Source organism: Mirounga leonina, unplaced genomic scaffold (genome assembly GCF_011800145.1).
Source record: "Mirounga leonina isolate KUSES-001 unplaced genomic scaffold, KU_Mleo_1.0 Mir_168, whole genome shotgun sequence".
In the NCBI taxonomy this organism is placed as follows: domain Eukaryota; kingdom Metazoa; phylum Chordata; class Mammalia; order Carnivora; family Phocidae; genus Mirounga; species Mirounga leonina.
The window spans coordinates 20,566,476-20,578,928 of NW_023270426.1; the positions used below are offsets into that span (position 1 = coordinate 20,566,476).

Here is a 12,453-nt window from a genome sequence, read left to right on the forward strand (position 1 = left end):
GCCAGAGTGCACTCAAGAGGAAAGGAAGAGGTTCAGAAGTCAGAGTTTAATAATGTCCTATTATTAGTAGGGAGGAGAGAATAAAGGACAGAGCGACTGCTTACCTAAGACCCACTTCATGATGAGCATTTCTGTCCAGGAGAATTGTGTGGTTTTCACTCTGAAGATCTGTTTCGGGTAGTCTGTGAAGGTTTCGTTGGGCAGGTTTTTAACGCCTTCAAAGCGGTCTGATGCATTCACAACTAACAATCCCAAAAAGATTGTAAAAGAAACTGCATGGGCTACAAATTTCATGAAGGGGCTCCTCAGGGTTCTTCCTAGCTGGAAACAAAATATGTACAAGACATGTTAAACTGGCATCTGTAGGCGGGTGTAGGTCTCTCTTTAAAATGCTTTTGCCAAAGTTTAACTAGAGAATCCTCCATCATGGACAGAAGCTGCTAACTGAACCCAGACAACCTTTTCTCTAGCACTCCCTCATGAGTTACTGCTTAGCCAAATGTATTTCCTATTGAATTCAGTTTTTTCCTATTTAGGAGATTTAATGGGAGTGGTTTAAACAGGAGTAGAACACAGTGACGTATCATCATGCTATAATCTGCACGGCTTCTCCCAACCACATAAATATGGGTCTTATGCCATTCACATCTGGAAAAAAAAATAATTTATCTCAGTAGAGTTCAGAATTTAAAGAAACACATGTTGGATATGCTCTGTTGCTCTTTGGTCCATTTTCCTGAGTTTTGGTTTTTTATGATTTGTTTTCACTATTTCTTATATGTGGGTAAATTTACTTAACACTCTACACTTCCCACTGCTTTAGCCATATTACAAGAAATTTTGACAGGTAGGGTGTTCACTGATACTCAGTTATCAATATTTTGTAACTTCTCTTTGGATTTCATTTTTAAATCACAGGTTAATTTCCGGACGTAGAGGACTTTTTCCTTGTACTTTAAAAAAATTCTCTTTTTATTGCTGCATGTGTGTAGATCATAGCCTCTTTGATACTACTCTAAAACTTCCTGAGGTTTCCCTTGTGACTCTAGCGCATAATTGAATTGTGTGGTTGTTCCATGTGAGCTTGAAATGATCCAGAAGATGCCCCGTTAGGGAGCAAGTATTGGCCACATCTTCTCTGGCCCTGGTGTGCCATCCAGGGGCTACTTTGGTCTTTGAGGACCAAACTGTGGGCCACCCGGTGAGTCTGCTGACCCCTGTTAATGAACTCTTGTGGGTCCCTACTAGATCACTGCTATCACTTGCACCTAAGTACCAAATGTTCACATTTTGCCTCATTCAGGAGTCCTAGAGTGAAATGTCACCTGGGACATAGAGTATTGGTTCAGTAGACGATCAGTTACAGGGGTCTTTGCAGGTAAAATTTCCCTAATTATGACTATGTTCAATGTAACATTTATAAGTCAGAAGGCTTGATAATGTTCTTTTAATATGCTTTAGCATGGTAATCATCCACTTTAATTGTTCTGATTATTAGTGTAACATGATTTATTATGATTTTTTAAAAAGATTTTATTTATTTTTTTGACAGATAGAGAGAGACAGTGAGAGAGGGAACACAAGCAGGGGGAGTGGGAGAGGGAGAAGCAGGCTTCCCGCCGAGCAGGGAGCCCAATGCGGGGCTCGATCCCAGGACCCTGGGATCATGACCTGAGCCGAAGGCAGACGCCTAACGACTGAGCCACCCAGGCCCCTGATTTATTATGATTCTAATGCCATAGAACCTATCAATTGAAATAAAAAAAAATGATACAGTAATTTTTTAAAAAAAAACAGCATCTCAGGTCTAGACATTGGGAATCCCTACTATGCTGGAAAAAAACTTATTTCCATTCATTTGCATTGTCAGATGTCATATGGCACTAGATCTAGTACCTGAAAACCATGGAGCTTACAGACATTTTATAAATGGCCCTCCTTTGTAATGTTTAACTTCATTATTTACAAAATTGGACTGCAGATTAGTTTTGGCCATGGGTAGATACATTAAATTCAGAATGCACAGGTTAAATGTAAGGACAAATGAAACATCTCACATAAATTCAGTAAGAAAACTGAATTCAACCATGTCTCATTTTGATTTATATATCAAATAGCTAGTTTGAATTTTTCAGCATTTTAGTTGACTCTGTTCAGATCTTGAAGTCCCATTTCCCAGCCAGAATCCTGGTGTACCCGGGAGACATCCTTAAATAGTCCCAGCTTCCTTTCTCGTCACCGTGTCCTAGTTGGGGCAGTGGTGAGAGGCGAGGGAAGATGGAACCTGACCGTAGGGTGGGGAATGGGGAAAGCTGAGCAGAAGGAAAGGGATGCCAGATCTTGTGTGTCCCAGCAGGGTTCCAGAAGTGTCAGAAAAAGCTGGGGACCATGGAGATAGACCCAAATCTTAAGGGATTGATGGCCAGGTTTCCCATCCTTTATCAGTGGGCTCTACACAGTATCTTCCAGTGACGACCTGGATGAAGATATGGGACACTGCTCCTTCTTCTCACCCATGGGAGGCACCTGAGGTAGGAAGCTGCATGTAGCTGAACCTGAGCTGGCCTTGGGATTCCCCAGAAGACGTGGTTTGAGGCATTTAATGTTCCGTTTGTTACCTCCTTCAGGTTGTTATTGGCTGGCAGAAGAGGAGTCTGTAAAAATTACTGTATCTAGAGCAAACATAAGACAAAACCCTCATAAGGCCCTGTGGTCCCATGGAAGGTGACCCTGGGTTCAGTTCTCACTTGATCTGGCCCATAGGGAGGAAAGCGAGGTTAAGTATTAGTGTGCCTTTCCTCTTTTTCTTCTGGGCTTGAAGACTTTTTTTTAATTGGTCAAACTTTGATAAAGGTCAGTTGAGATCAAATCATTTCAATAGCTTTCTTTTTTTTTTCTTCCTTTTTTTGGTGACATTTCCCTTTGGCTCACAAAAATAAGTTTTGAAACAAATTACACCTGGGGAAAACTTCCTCCTTTTACAAGGCCACCAGGTGAACTAAGGAGAAAAGTCAGCCAATATATGCCAACAGCTCTTAGCTGGGGAATCATTAAAGCTGGGTCAAGGAACTGCGTTCGGTGTAAAAAAAAGACAGTAGAGCTTTGGGAGATGTAGACCTTGGCCTGCTCGGCTCTTTGCTCACCAGTGCGAAACTGGTGAGTCTGAATAATGGGCTAAAGCACTTGTGTCATTACTTGGACCTTGTGAGCAGAGAATTGATACCAGTTGTATATCAATGTCTGGCTTACCCCAAACCCCCTGGGTACTATGCTTCATCTCTGGGAAATATATGAGTATGAGAGCAACTGAGTAGTGCCTTTGAATTAGCTGCAAATAAATGACATTCATGAGCAATCAGAGGTGGTCTCTTACTGGTTAGCACACCTCTGTGTTCCGTGCTGCTCGGCTCTTAGCCCTGACCACCAGTGGAAGCGTCTAAATGGGGACCTGGTGGCCACATGCTTGTGAGGTAGGTCGTATCTGCAGGAGAGCCACAGAGAGTGTTTCCACCATCTCTCTGCAGTCTTCTATCACCAGATGCCACCCTCGCTCGCCACCAGGTGCCAGTGGCCTCAAGGAAGACCTCAGTGTAGATGTTGGAAAGCTGAGTGGAGACCAAGTTTGGATCAAGTGCTCCAAAAAGAAACAGGAACATCCTCAAGGCCAGAGTGGTCTCAAATGTTAGAGATCCTGGTTAAATTAGGGGCGGGTTTCTCCATATGCTCCCTGTAAAATTCTTATTCACAATGTCTAACGCAGGGCTCAGGAATCTTCCTCTTTTTGGGTGGGGCAGGAAGATGTTCACTGGGTATCTCTAATCCGGGTGTTCTCACATTGCCATGCGAATCCACCCTTTGTCCTGTGGACTGAAAAGGTGCTGAGTGATAGTAGATTCTCGAAGGTAGGGTTTCTCGGGAAAGAAGAGGAAAGAATATAGTTTGTCAATCGTGGTTTCGACTCCTCCCTTCTAGAAAAGTCCTGCCACCTCTAACTTTCTGAACCAAGTCCATTGCAAAGTGAAGTAGTCAGCAGTTAAGATGTTTACATTCAGCATTGAAGGTTGTAATGCTGCTGATGTATTAGAAAGGGTAGAGGGGCAAATGTGTGTGTGTGTGTGCGTGCACACACGCACGCGCGTGCGCACACACGCAGTGTTTAAGGTCAGGTCTCCTGAGCGAGAGATCTTAGGTGTAAATCACACCTCCATAGTTTGTGGCATTTACATAATCCCTTTGTGTCTTAGTTTCTCCATCTGTAAAATGGGGATAAAATACAACTTGTCATGTAGGGTTGATAGAAGAAATGAATAATAGGCACAAAACAGAGCAGCTCCTGGCACACAGGAAGCACTTACTCTGTGGCACCAGAGAGCCTCAGGCAATTCTCCTAAGGGGAAACTTAAAAGAAACCCAACTGGCTCTTTTAAAGCTTATAGGCAAGGCTTCAGAAAGTGGGAGCTACACAGAGTCCTGATGTCATGCATGAGCCCTTTGGGTACTGTCTATGTGCAACATGATCCTGGGCACTGGAGGGGATAGAATAAATAAGCTGTCAGGGTTGGTCCTTTCTTTCAAAGTTGCTGATTTTCTAGTGGAGAGAGAACAGAGAACCTGTGCTAGGAAATTGATAGAGAGTTGGGGAGAGAATGTTGCAGGGCTCAGACTGGGCTCAGTATGGAAGTGATCAGCCTTCTGGTCCTCTTAACTCCTGTCCCAGCAGGGGACAGGTGATGGACTCTCCTTTTGGATTTGAGGGCAGATGCTTTTGTAACATAAGAGCAAAATAGGCTCTATTTCCTGGCACGAATTTCCCCTCCATGACAATGCTTCCAAAATTACAGCATGATTTTCTTTAATCTAGTGCTCTCTGGTAGAGGCAGATGAGGGAGACACAGAAGGCTTTGGAGGCATTGTCCTCTCCTGGTTGGCTCTGGGCCTCATGGTGTGAGGACCTTTGTTTCATACCAGTTCAACTTTGACAAGGCAGAGCAGGGATCTTCCAAAGCTGCAGAGTTCCTCCACCTCCTCACTTGGTGTTTTGTTTGGCACGGGGCTAGGGGTTTGGGGCATGGTAGCTATCACTTTGGCATTCTTCATTTAGAGTTATGTGGCAGTATATGGACCGAGGGCTTGTCCCCTGTAAAGATACCAGGTAGGAGACTGAAGTTGTTTACAGCTCTCCCTTCCTGAGTCCTGGGACTGAGTTATAAGCATAATTGAACCATCAAGGATAACAGGCATGGAGGAAATCAGTCACCTCTCACATGTTTACAATTAGAACTTGTGTTGTTCCTCAACACTTTCCCCATGCTGACTTCCTCCTTGATCCACCCACTGTAGAGACCCTGTTTGAGCCCTTATGGATGACTGTTAACTCTTTCAGCTCTCAGATTTTAATAGGCAAACAACCTAAATTATGAATCAGAATGGAATAACAAAGGATGCAAAATAGGCCATTGAGCCATAAAGGGCCTTTGACATCAGAGCCCTCCTTGAGAGGATGAAGAGCTCTGTGGGCAAAGATCTGTCTGAGAGCAGCCATGAGGTGAGAACTCACTGGCCTCCCAGTGGGCTGCTTGACCTCAGCCATGCTGGTGATTAAGATGAGAGATGATAGAAAAATATCACTGTTCTCTTTATTGACCTTGAGAGGCCTGTCCCAAGATCCAGACCTGCCGTTATTATCTTATGTACACACTATGACTTGGTTACCCTCTTCAGACACTATATTAGTAAGCTGAACTTCTGTTGACATCCTTGACCTTATACTCTCCTTATTTAGCTGTCTTTCTTAGGGACCCTCAGAAATTTAAATAAAAGTAGAATTGACAGCCATGGGGATTCAATGGGAAATAAATGAGATCATTTTGGCAGGCCAATCAAGTAATTTTGGTATCCCTAGTGGTCTCTAAATTAGGACAGCAACTATTCAATAAATGGACCATTAAGTTGGAAATAGAAACTTCAGCATTTGTTAGACATTGATGGACATTAGCTGGTTGATGAGGTTTAGCTGGTTATGAATACATTTAGAAAAGAATATCAAGTTCTAAATTCTTTGAGGCAGGTGTCATAATGTGGTTAGAATATGAAGTTGCTGGGATGACACTGGCTTTTTCATAGATTTATTAGGTATAAAGTGATCCCTTGGGAGGAGGGATGCAGCACATTAACAGATTTCGCCACTGTGCCACTTTCCTTGGGAGGACCTTGTATTCTGGGCCTCAGGAGCCTTTGGCGAGGGCTGGTTTCTTCACATGGAAGATGTGACCCTCTATAATCCCCAGTAATACAATATCTTTGCCAAACTTGAATAGATTTCTTTTGTAGTGGTGAAAGGAAAGAAACTAAAAATATCTTGACTGTTTTAGCTGTCCTTTGGCTGCTTCAGAGCAACTTTGACAACGAAAGTTTCCCTCCTTAATGAGGGAATCTTTCCTCAGAATGAGCAGTATGCCACCAAGAATGATCTCATGCCACAAAGACTTGTCATTCCAGTGTGGACACACCCTCCAATGTATTGAACTCAGACTTGCAGCCCAGAAAGTGCCCAGAAGGCACAAGTGGCTTAATGGCCAGCTCATATTTATCTGTAGTGCTCTTTTTTTAGTGTTACTGGAAGCTCCATGAGCACCAAATGTCAATCAGACATGTATCTGAACAGAAGAGAGGAAGTCTCAGCCATTGGGCTAAATTTTCCTGCAATCATTTCTTCCGGAATGTTCTAGAAGACTACTATTGGTGTGACCCCTATGTTTCATGGTGGCATCAGTCTCTTGGACTTACTGGACCCCAAGAAAGTCCAGAACTCCCTCCCCTTCCCATGCGTACTTTTTTTTGGCGGGGGGACATCACATCTGCATGATATTGGCCAAGATGGTTCTTCTTAGACCTACTGAAAATCTAAAAAATTTAGTCAACAACTGGAATATCATTTCTTCCTGAGTATTTCCCCAGGCGACCAGATAGGCAGAGGCAAACCAATTTGCTGGTATTGGCTAGTCCCCATTTTCTGGTAACTGTTGCATTTGGTTTTAAAAGCAAAATTGAGGCTTGTCAGTGTTTTCTCTACCAAGGGGCTATTATTTTAATGACTGACTGTCCTGAAAGTAGTTTGGGGCTCCCAGAGTATGGAGGTGAGCATCCCTGTGCATTGAGGCTTTGAATGAAGGCAAGGCTCTAACCTGCAGGACAGACTAGATACTTCCAGTGTGAAAATCTGTGCCTAGAACCAGTGACCTACTCTAACCCAGCTTTAAATCTGGTTTTGTTTTACTCACTGCACTTTTATCAGCTCATAATGAAAGGCAGAAAAAAATGCCTTCATTTATATGTGTATCATTTGGGGAATTCTGATTTAGAAATCCATGGCATGGTAGATTGTCAAAGAAACAAAACCCTCAGTAGATGTAAGGTTGAACACCACAAATACTCAGTTTGAGGACTTTTTACTACCATTTTACAGAAGAAGGAGTCTGAATCTGTCCTAACCTGTGTCTATGGCATGCGTCTTACTCAAAGGCAGTGAGTTCATTGCCTCTGGTTAGGTGGCCTCATCAGCAGCCCTCAAGTCTTGGGCCCATCATCCTGGCATGAGGTCCCTCTTACTGGAGTTGACAAGAGGTTCCATTTTTTGTTAACCACATTAGCTGATCAGATTCCCTGTGGAATCATTTCTCCATGATTTGGTCCTGTAGTTGCTAACTCTTGCCTGAAGCTGGAGTGAGTGCCGAGGGTTTCTGTGGCTGGATCAGATGGCTGGGCTGTAGGGATGATGGACGGGAGGTGGGAAAGTTCCATTCCCTCCATTAGCAGCCGGCACCCGACACTCCCCTTCCCTGTGAGCAAAGAACCCAGCTCTGCACCTTTCCAGCTCTCCTTCTCTTTCCTTTGTCTTTTCCTTCTTGTGACCCAGTTAGCCACCCGTGTGGCCCAGAGCCTAATCAGGGAAGCCAGGGAAACTGGGACAATGTGGAGATGCGGCTGCAGAGCCCAACATGAGCTGCACTTGACTCTCAGCCTATTCGTCATTTCTCTTTTCTGAACCTACTTCATAAAGTATATGCGTCATAATGTAATTGAGGGGGTGAAATGAGATCTTCCATGAAAAGAGCTTAGCCAAAAGAAAACACTCAGTAAATGTTGCTTATTCCTGTGACCATTATTATAATGATTACTGTGAGTGTAGAGGATGTGTCTAGGACATGGCGTAATTAGAGGAGCAAAAGTGCCTGTCTTCCCTCTCTCTTCCATTATTGATCAGATTATGCCTCATGTATTTTAAATGTCCCAGATTATCACTCCTCCCTGTTTTAGAAAAATGTTGGAAAACAAGCAGGTCTGTGTGGTTTTCTACTTTTGCTAAGTATCTCAAAGCTCTTTTCTCTGAACACGGGAAACGCTCAGCTGTCGCTTCGAGCCAGTGGCCTCCAGGTCATGCTAAGGAGAGAGAAGAGATCACTGCAGACGACATGCACCTTAAGCAGTCTGTACCTTGCTGCACGGAGCAATCCAATAGGCTATGGCGAGAAAAGGGAGGCCTAGGGAGACTCCAAAGACAGCCAGGAATTTCACAGCGATAGACTGTTGACGTAAGCCTGAGAGATTTTCATACCACATGGTAAGCAATTGCTGCTGACAGTTAGGATGAGCAACGAACTGTAAAAACAAAACAAAAACAAAAACAAAACGCAAACAGGAAAATGGCATCGGTAGCACTTGAACAGTTTACGACCTACGAGTGGCTAGGGGCTGAGGTGTTTCACCTGGGGCGTGGCTGGGGCGTTAGGGGAGAGCTGCGGGCAGGTCCCTGCGGGGCCCTTCTGGCCTGAGGATGCTGGGTGTCATGGCGCTGAGGTCAGAGGCCTCACAGGACCGGCCGCATCAGGGCTTGGCACTTAGCTTAGGCAGAGTTCACTTGTGAGGCAGCCTGAGTCATGAATGGAGCATGAATGGGATTTTGGAGTCCCAGTGGTCTGAAATTTGCTCCTCTGTTTTCTAGCCAGGTGACGTTGGGCCGCTTACCCAACTACTGTGAGCTTCAGTATCCCGTTTGCAGAACAGCCTGTTATTGTCTTGTAGGATTAAATGAGTTTGTAGAAGTGTTCCCGTCTCTTTTCCTGTACTGGCTAAGGAAAGTGCTTGCAGTGTTTCTGGAGGAGACATTAAAACTGAGTGTTTCCCCACTGGGCTGTAGCAGCGTTGGCTTGGATGCATAGAACCTCTCATGGCCTACCAGAGTACTGACCCGTGGTGTCCCTCACACAGCAGCTTCTCACTGCTACCTCCCTCTCTTCAAACCGCCCCGTCCTAATGCCCGGGTTACAGGACAGACTTCTTGTGGCTGTTTGGTATTGTGTGACCTCATCCCTTCTGGATATCGCTTATTGGAGTAGGCGTGGAACCCTGACTTCAACTGGCCTATCATTTTCTCTCACCTGGGCCTTTGAGACTGACTAAGAGAGGCAGTTTCTTTATTTACAAGTTAACAAGTGATCTTGGGAGAGGTGGGCAACCATGTTCCTCTGTATGGACTAAGTGGCAAAATGAGCCAGTTAAAAAGAAGAATGAAAATGTGCAGAAAGAGGCTCAGATAGTGTGTGCCCTCTCTTGGGCCTGGCTCCACTCTGCCCATGTGGTACATGAGACATGCTTTTATTCATATAGGGAGTCTTCCTCGTTCTCCTCCATCCAGCAAGTTGGCTTGAGCTGCTGCAGCCAAACAGCCTTTTCCTGCAAATATTTGGTGCCATTTGGCCATTTGTTTAGTTGATTTTGAGTGGAAATGGATAATAGGCAATATTTAAGTAAGATTTATGGGAATGAAGTTGACATGTAAGAAAATTTTACTCATTAGCTTATGTTCCCCTGTGACAGGAGGAAGCTTTTCAGTGCTTTTGGTAGCCCTATTCTTAGCCCTACTCAGGAGAGCCTTGCATCCATGGACTGGAGCAGACACACTGGGCATTCTTCAAAGGGTCTGACTTTTCATCTGATGACTCTAGAGCATAATACACCAGTTTTCATCCCATTTGCCTCATTGGTATTAAGGGGACATGTGCAATGATTATGAGGAAATGTAAAAACATTTCCTTTTCATTATAAGAATAATGTAAATACAACAGTTTTAAAACATTCTCAGTGCAAATGGCAGCATGTTCTTGTTTCCAGTTTCTGGGAACTCAAGGCAGCAGCCAGGCAATGTGTGAAGACACTATCAAAGGTTTATGTGGCCATGCGGCAGCCCCCGATAATACTATTCCTCAAACATTAGTGAGAATGAAGCTTTTTTGGTAGCGTTATTGGACCCACAGCAACCATTGTGGTCTTGCCCTCTAAGGACAAGAGCAGTGGATTCTCCTCAATGTAGGGTAGGATTCCTCACACCAGCAGGTGATAGGCTTTTCTTTCTTTTTCTTTTTTTTTTTTTTAAAGATTTTATTTATTTATTTGAGAGAGAGAGAGAACAAGAGACAGAGAGCATGAGAGGGAGGAGGGTCAGAGGGAGAAGCAGACTCCCTGCCGAGCAGGGAGCCCGATGCGGGACTCGATCCCGGGACTCCAGGATCATGACCTGAGCCGAAGGCAGTCGCTTAACCAACTGAGCCACCCAGGCGCCCCGGTGATAGGCTTTTCTCTGCCCTTTCTGGTTCACAGCAAAGTGGAGCAAGCAACAGAAACTCATATGAGTGTTTTAGTAATGGTCAGCTTTCTGGGAGCTGAGGTCCCTCAGAGGGATGGTGGGTGGACATGGGGGGCAGTCAGTTTTGTTTTTCAACAGCAAGCCTTCTCTGGGTGCTGAAATGGATCTGCCCTGGGGAAATTCACAGTCTGATTAGAAGCTGAGATGTCTGCTCATGAAAGAGCAGGCCACTTGGCTCAGCCCCTGGCTCCCTGCAAATGTAGCTGCTCTGGAAGGACTCCAGGGCTGGTCCCCTCCATTTGTCTCTCTGTACCGGGGGAGAGAGTCCATCCAGGCTTTTACTACCGCCTTCTACAGATAAGTTAGCACAACAGATGGAGCAGCAGAGCTGGAGGGGAAGAAATGCTGAGACAGAACACAATGGGGACTGTTCCACTCTCCCTTGCCTGCCTCAGAGGAAGAGAGTGGTCACAACTAAAACAAGGGGGCTCTCTTGAGACTGTCTTCTTCTGATTAGACATGTGCTAATTTTTATAGCTGCATTTCTTCCCCCATAATAAAGCAATCTAGCTCCAAACATATTAATTTGCAGACAGAGTTTATAGTATATTGCTCCCAGAAAGCTGACAGCAAGTAATAGCTAAAGCCCAGATTATTTATCTTTCTATGGGCACTTTTCTGAACTTGGGGTAGGCCTTTGAAATTCAGTGTGTAGCAAAGGAATTTTCCCACTGTGCTTTTGAAACACAGAGAGACATCATCTGTGATCCCAGGAAGATGAGAATAACATGAACATGCCATCAGGACACAACAGTCTAAACAAAAGGACACTCAGCTAGGGAACAAAGGAAGAATTCCTGCAGGGTGAGGTGGGGGTGAGGTGTGGGCAGGGGAAGGATTTTCAGAAGTAGGGTCAGAAAGGAATGGATGGAAGAAAAACCCACAGCTAGAATAGAATGGGAACACAGGAAATCAGTGTTGTCTTGGGTTTGCTTTCTTTGGCATCTAGCTCACAAAAGGATGGATGACACCGAGGGCTTTGCCCAGGCCATTCTCGCCCCAAACCATTGTGGACTGAGTGTGGTACACTTTTTATGGAAGTCCTTCACAGGAAGAACTGGTGAGAACACCCCAGTTTTCCCAGCAGTGTGATTCTCACTCTTCATAGCAGGGAGTTCCTGATGACTTGGAGCTGAGAATCTGTTACCGGGGGCTTACGTGGAGCTGAGCAGCCTCTTCAGAAAAAATCAATCCAGCCACGTCCATGTTTGGACACGTGCAGAGAAAATCAATCCAGCCACCCAGTGGACTGTACAGAGAACTGGGGCAGGAAGGGGGAAGCTGAAGGAAGTAAAGTTGCAGAGATAAGCAGGAGCTCTGAGCCAGGGTCCCTACGATGGACTGATGGATTAGGAGATTGGCTGGAAAACAGGACCTGAGAGTCCTGAGGGGCCAGGAATCATACTGCCGGTTTTTGAGTCCATCTCACGCCAGTTATCCTAGTGGCTCGTTTGACCAACGTTCATGGTTAACATAACAAGTTACACCTAAAGCTACTTTTCTGTTACTATCTCGCCTAAGCGTCTTGTTCCTCCTAGCCCCTGGTGACATAGTGAGAATACAGTGGTGGTGTATGGAACTCTTGGGCATATTAGCTCAGTCTTGGCTGTTACTCTGCTTTTATTTGATCTGTGGGCTGCTCTTTTTCTTTTATAGCCCAAAGGAGAACCATCCCCTTCACTGTTTCCCTGCTTTATATTCATTCACAAGGAAATATCTGATGTGATAAGAATACATAATTGTTGAGAGAT

At 44.7% G+C, this 12,453-nt stretch overlaps 1 protein-coding gene across 1 annotated transcript in view; it reads right to left on the bottom strand.

Annotated features, from left to right (window-relative positions):
• Positions 1–12,453, bottom strand: part of TRPC7 (transient receptor potential cation channel subfamily C member 7) — a 140,229-nt gene that overhangs the window by 48,252 nt on the left and 79,524 nt on the right. Inside the window, exons 4-5 of the mRNA XM_035015043.1 lie at positions 8,494–8,658; positions 105–321 (exon numbers count right to left, since the gene is read on the bottom strand). Coding sequence (XP_034870934.1) covers positions 105–321; positions 8,494–8,658 — 382 coding nt within the window. The remainder of the gene's footprint in view (positions 1–104; positions 322–8,493; positions 8,659–12,453) is intronic.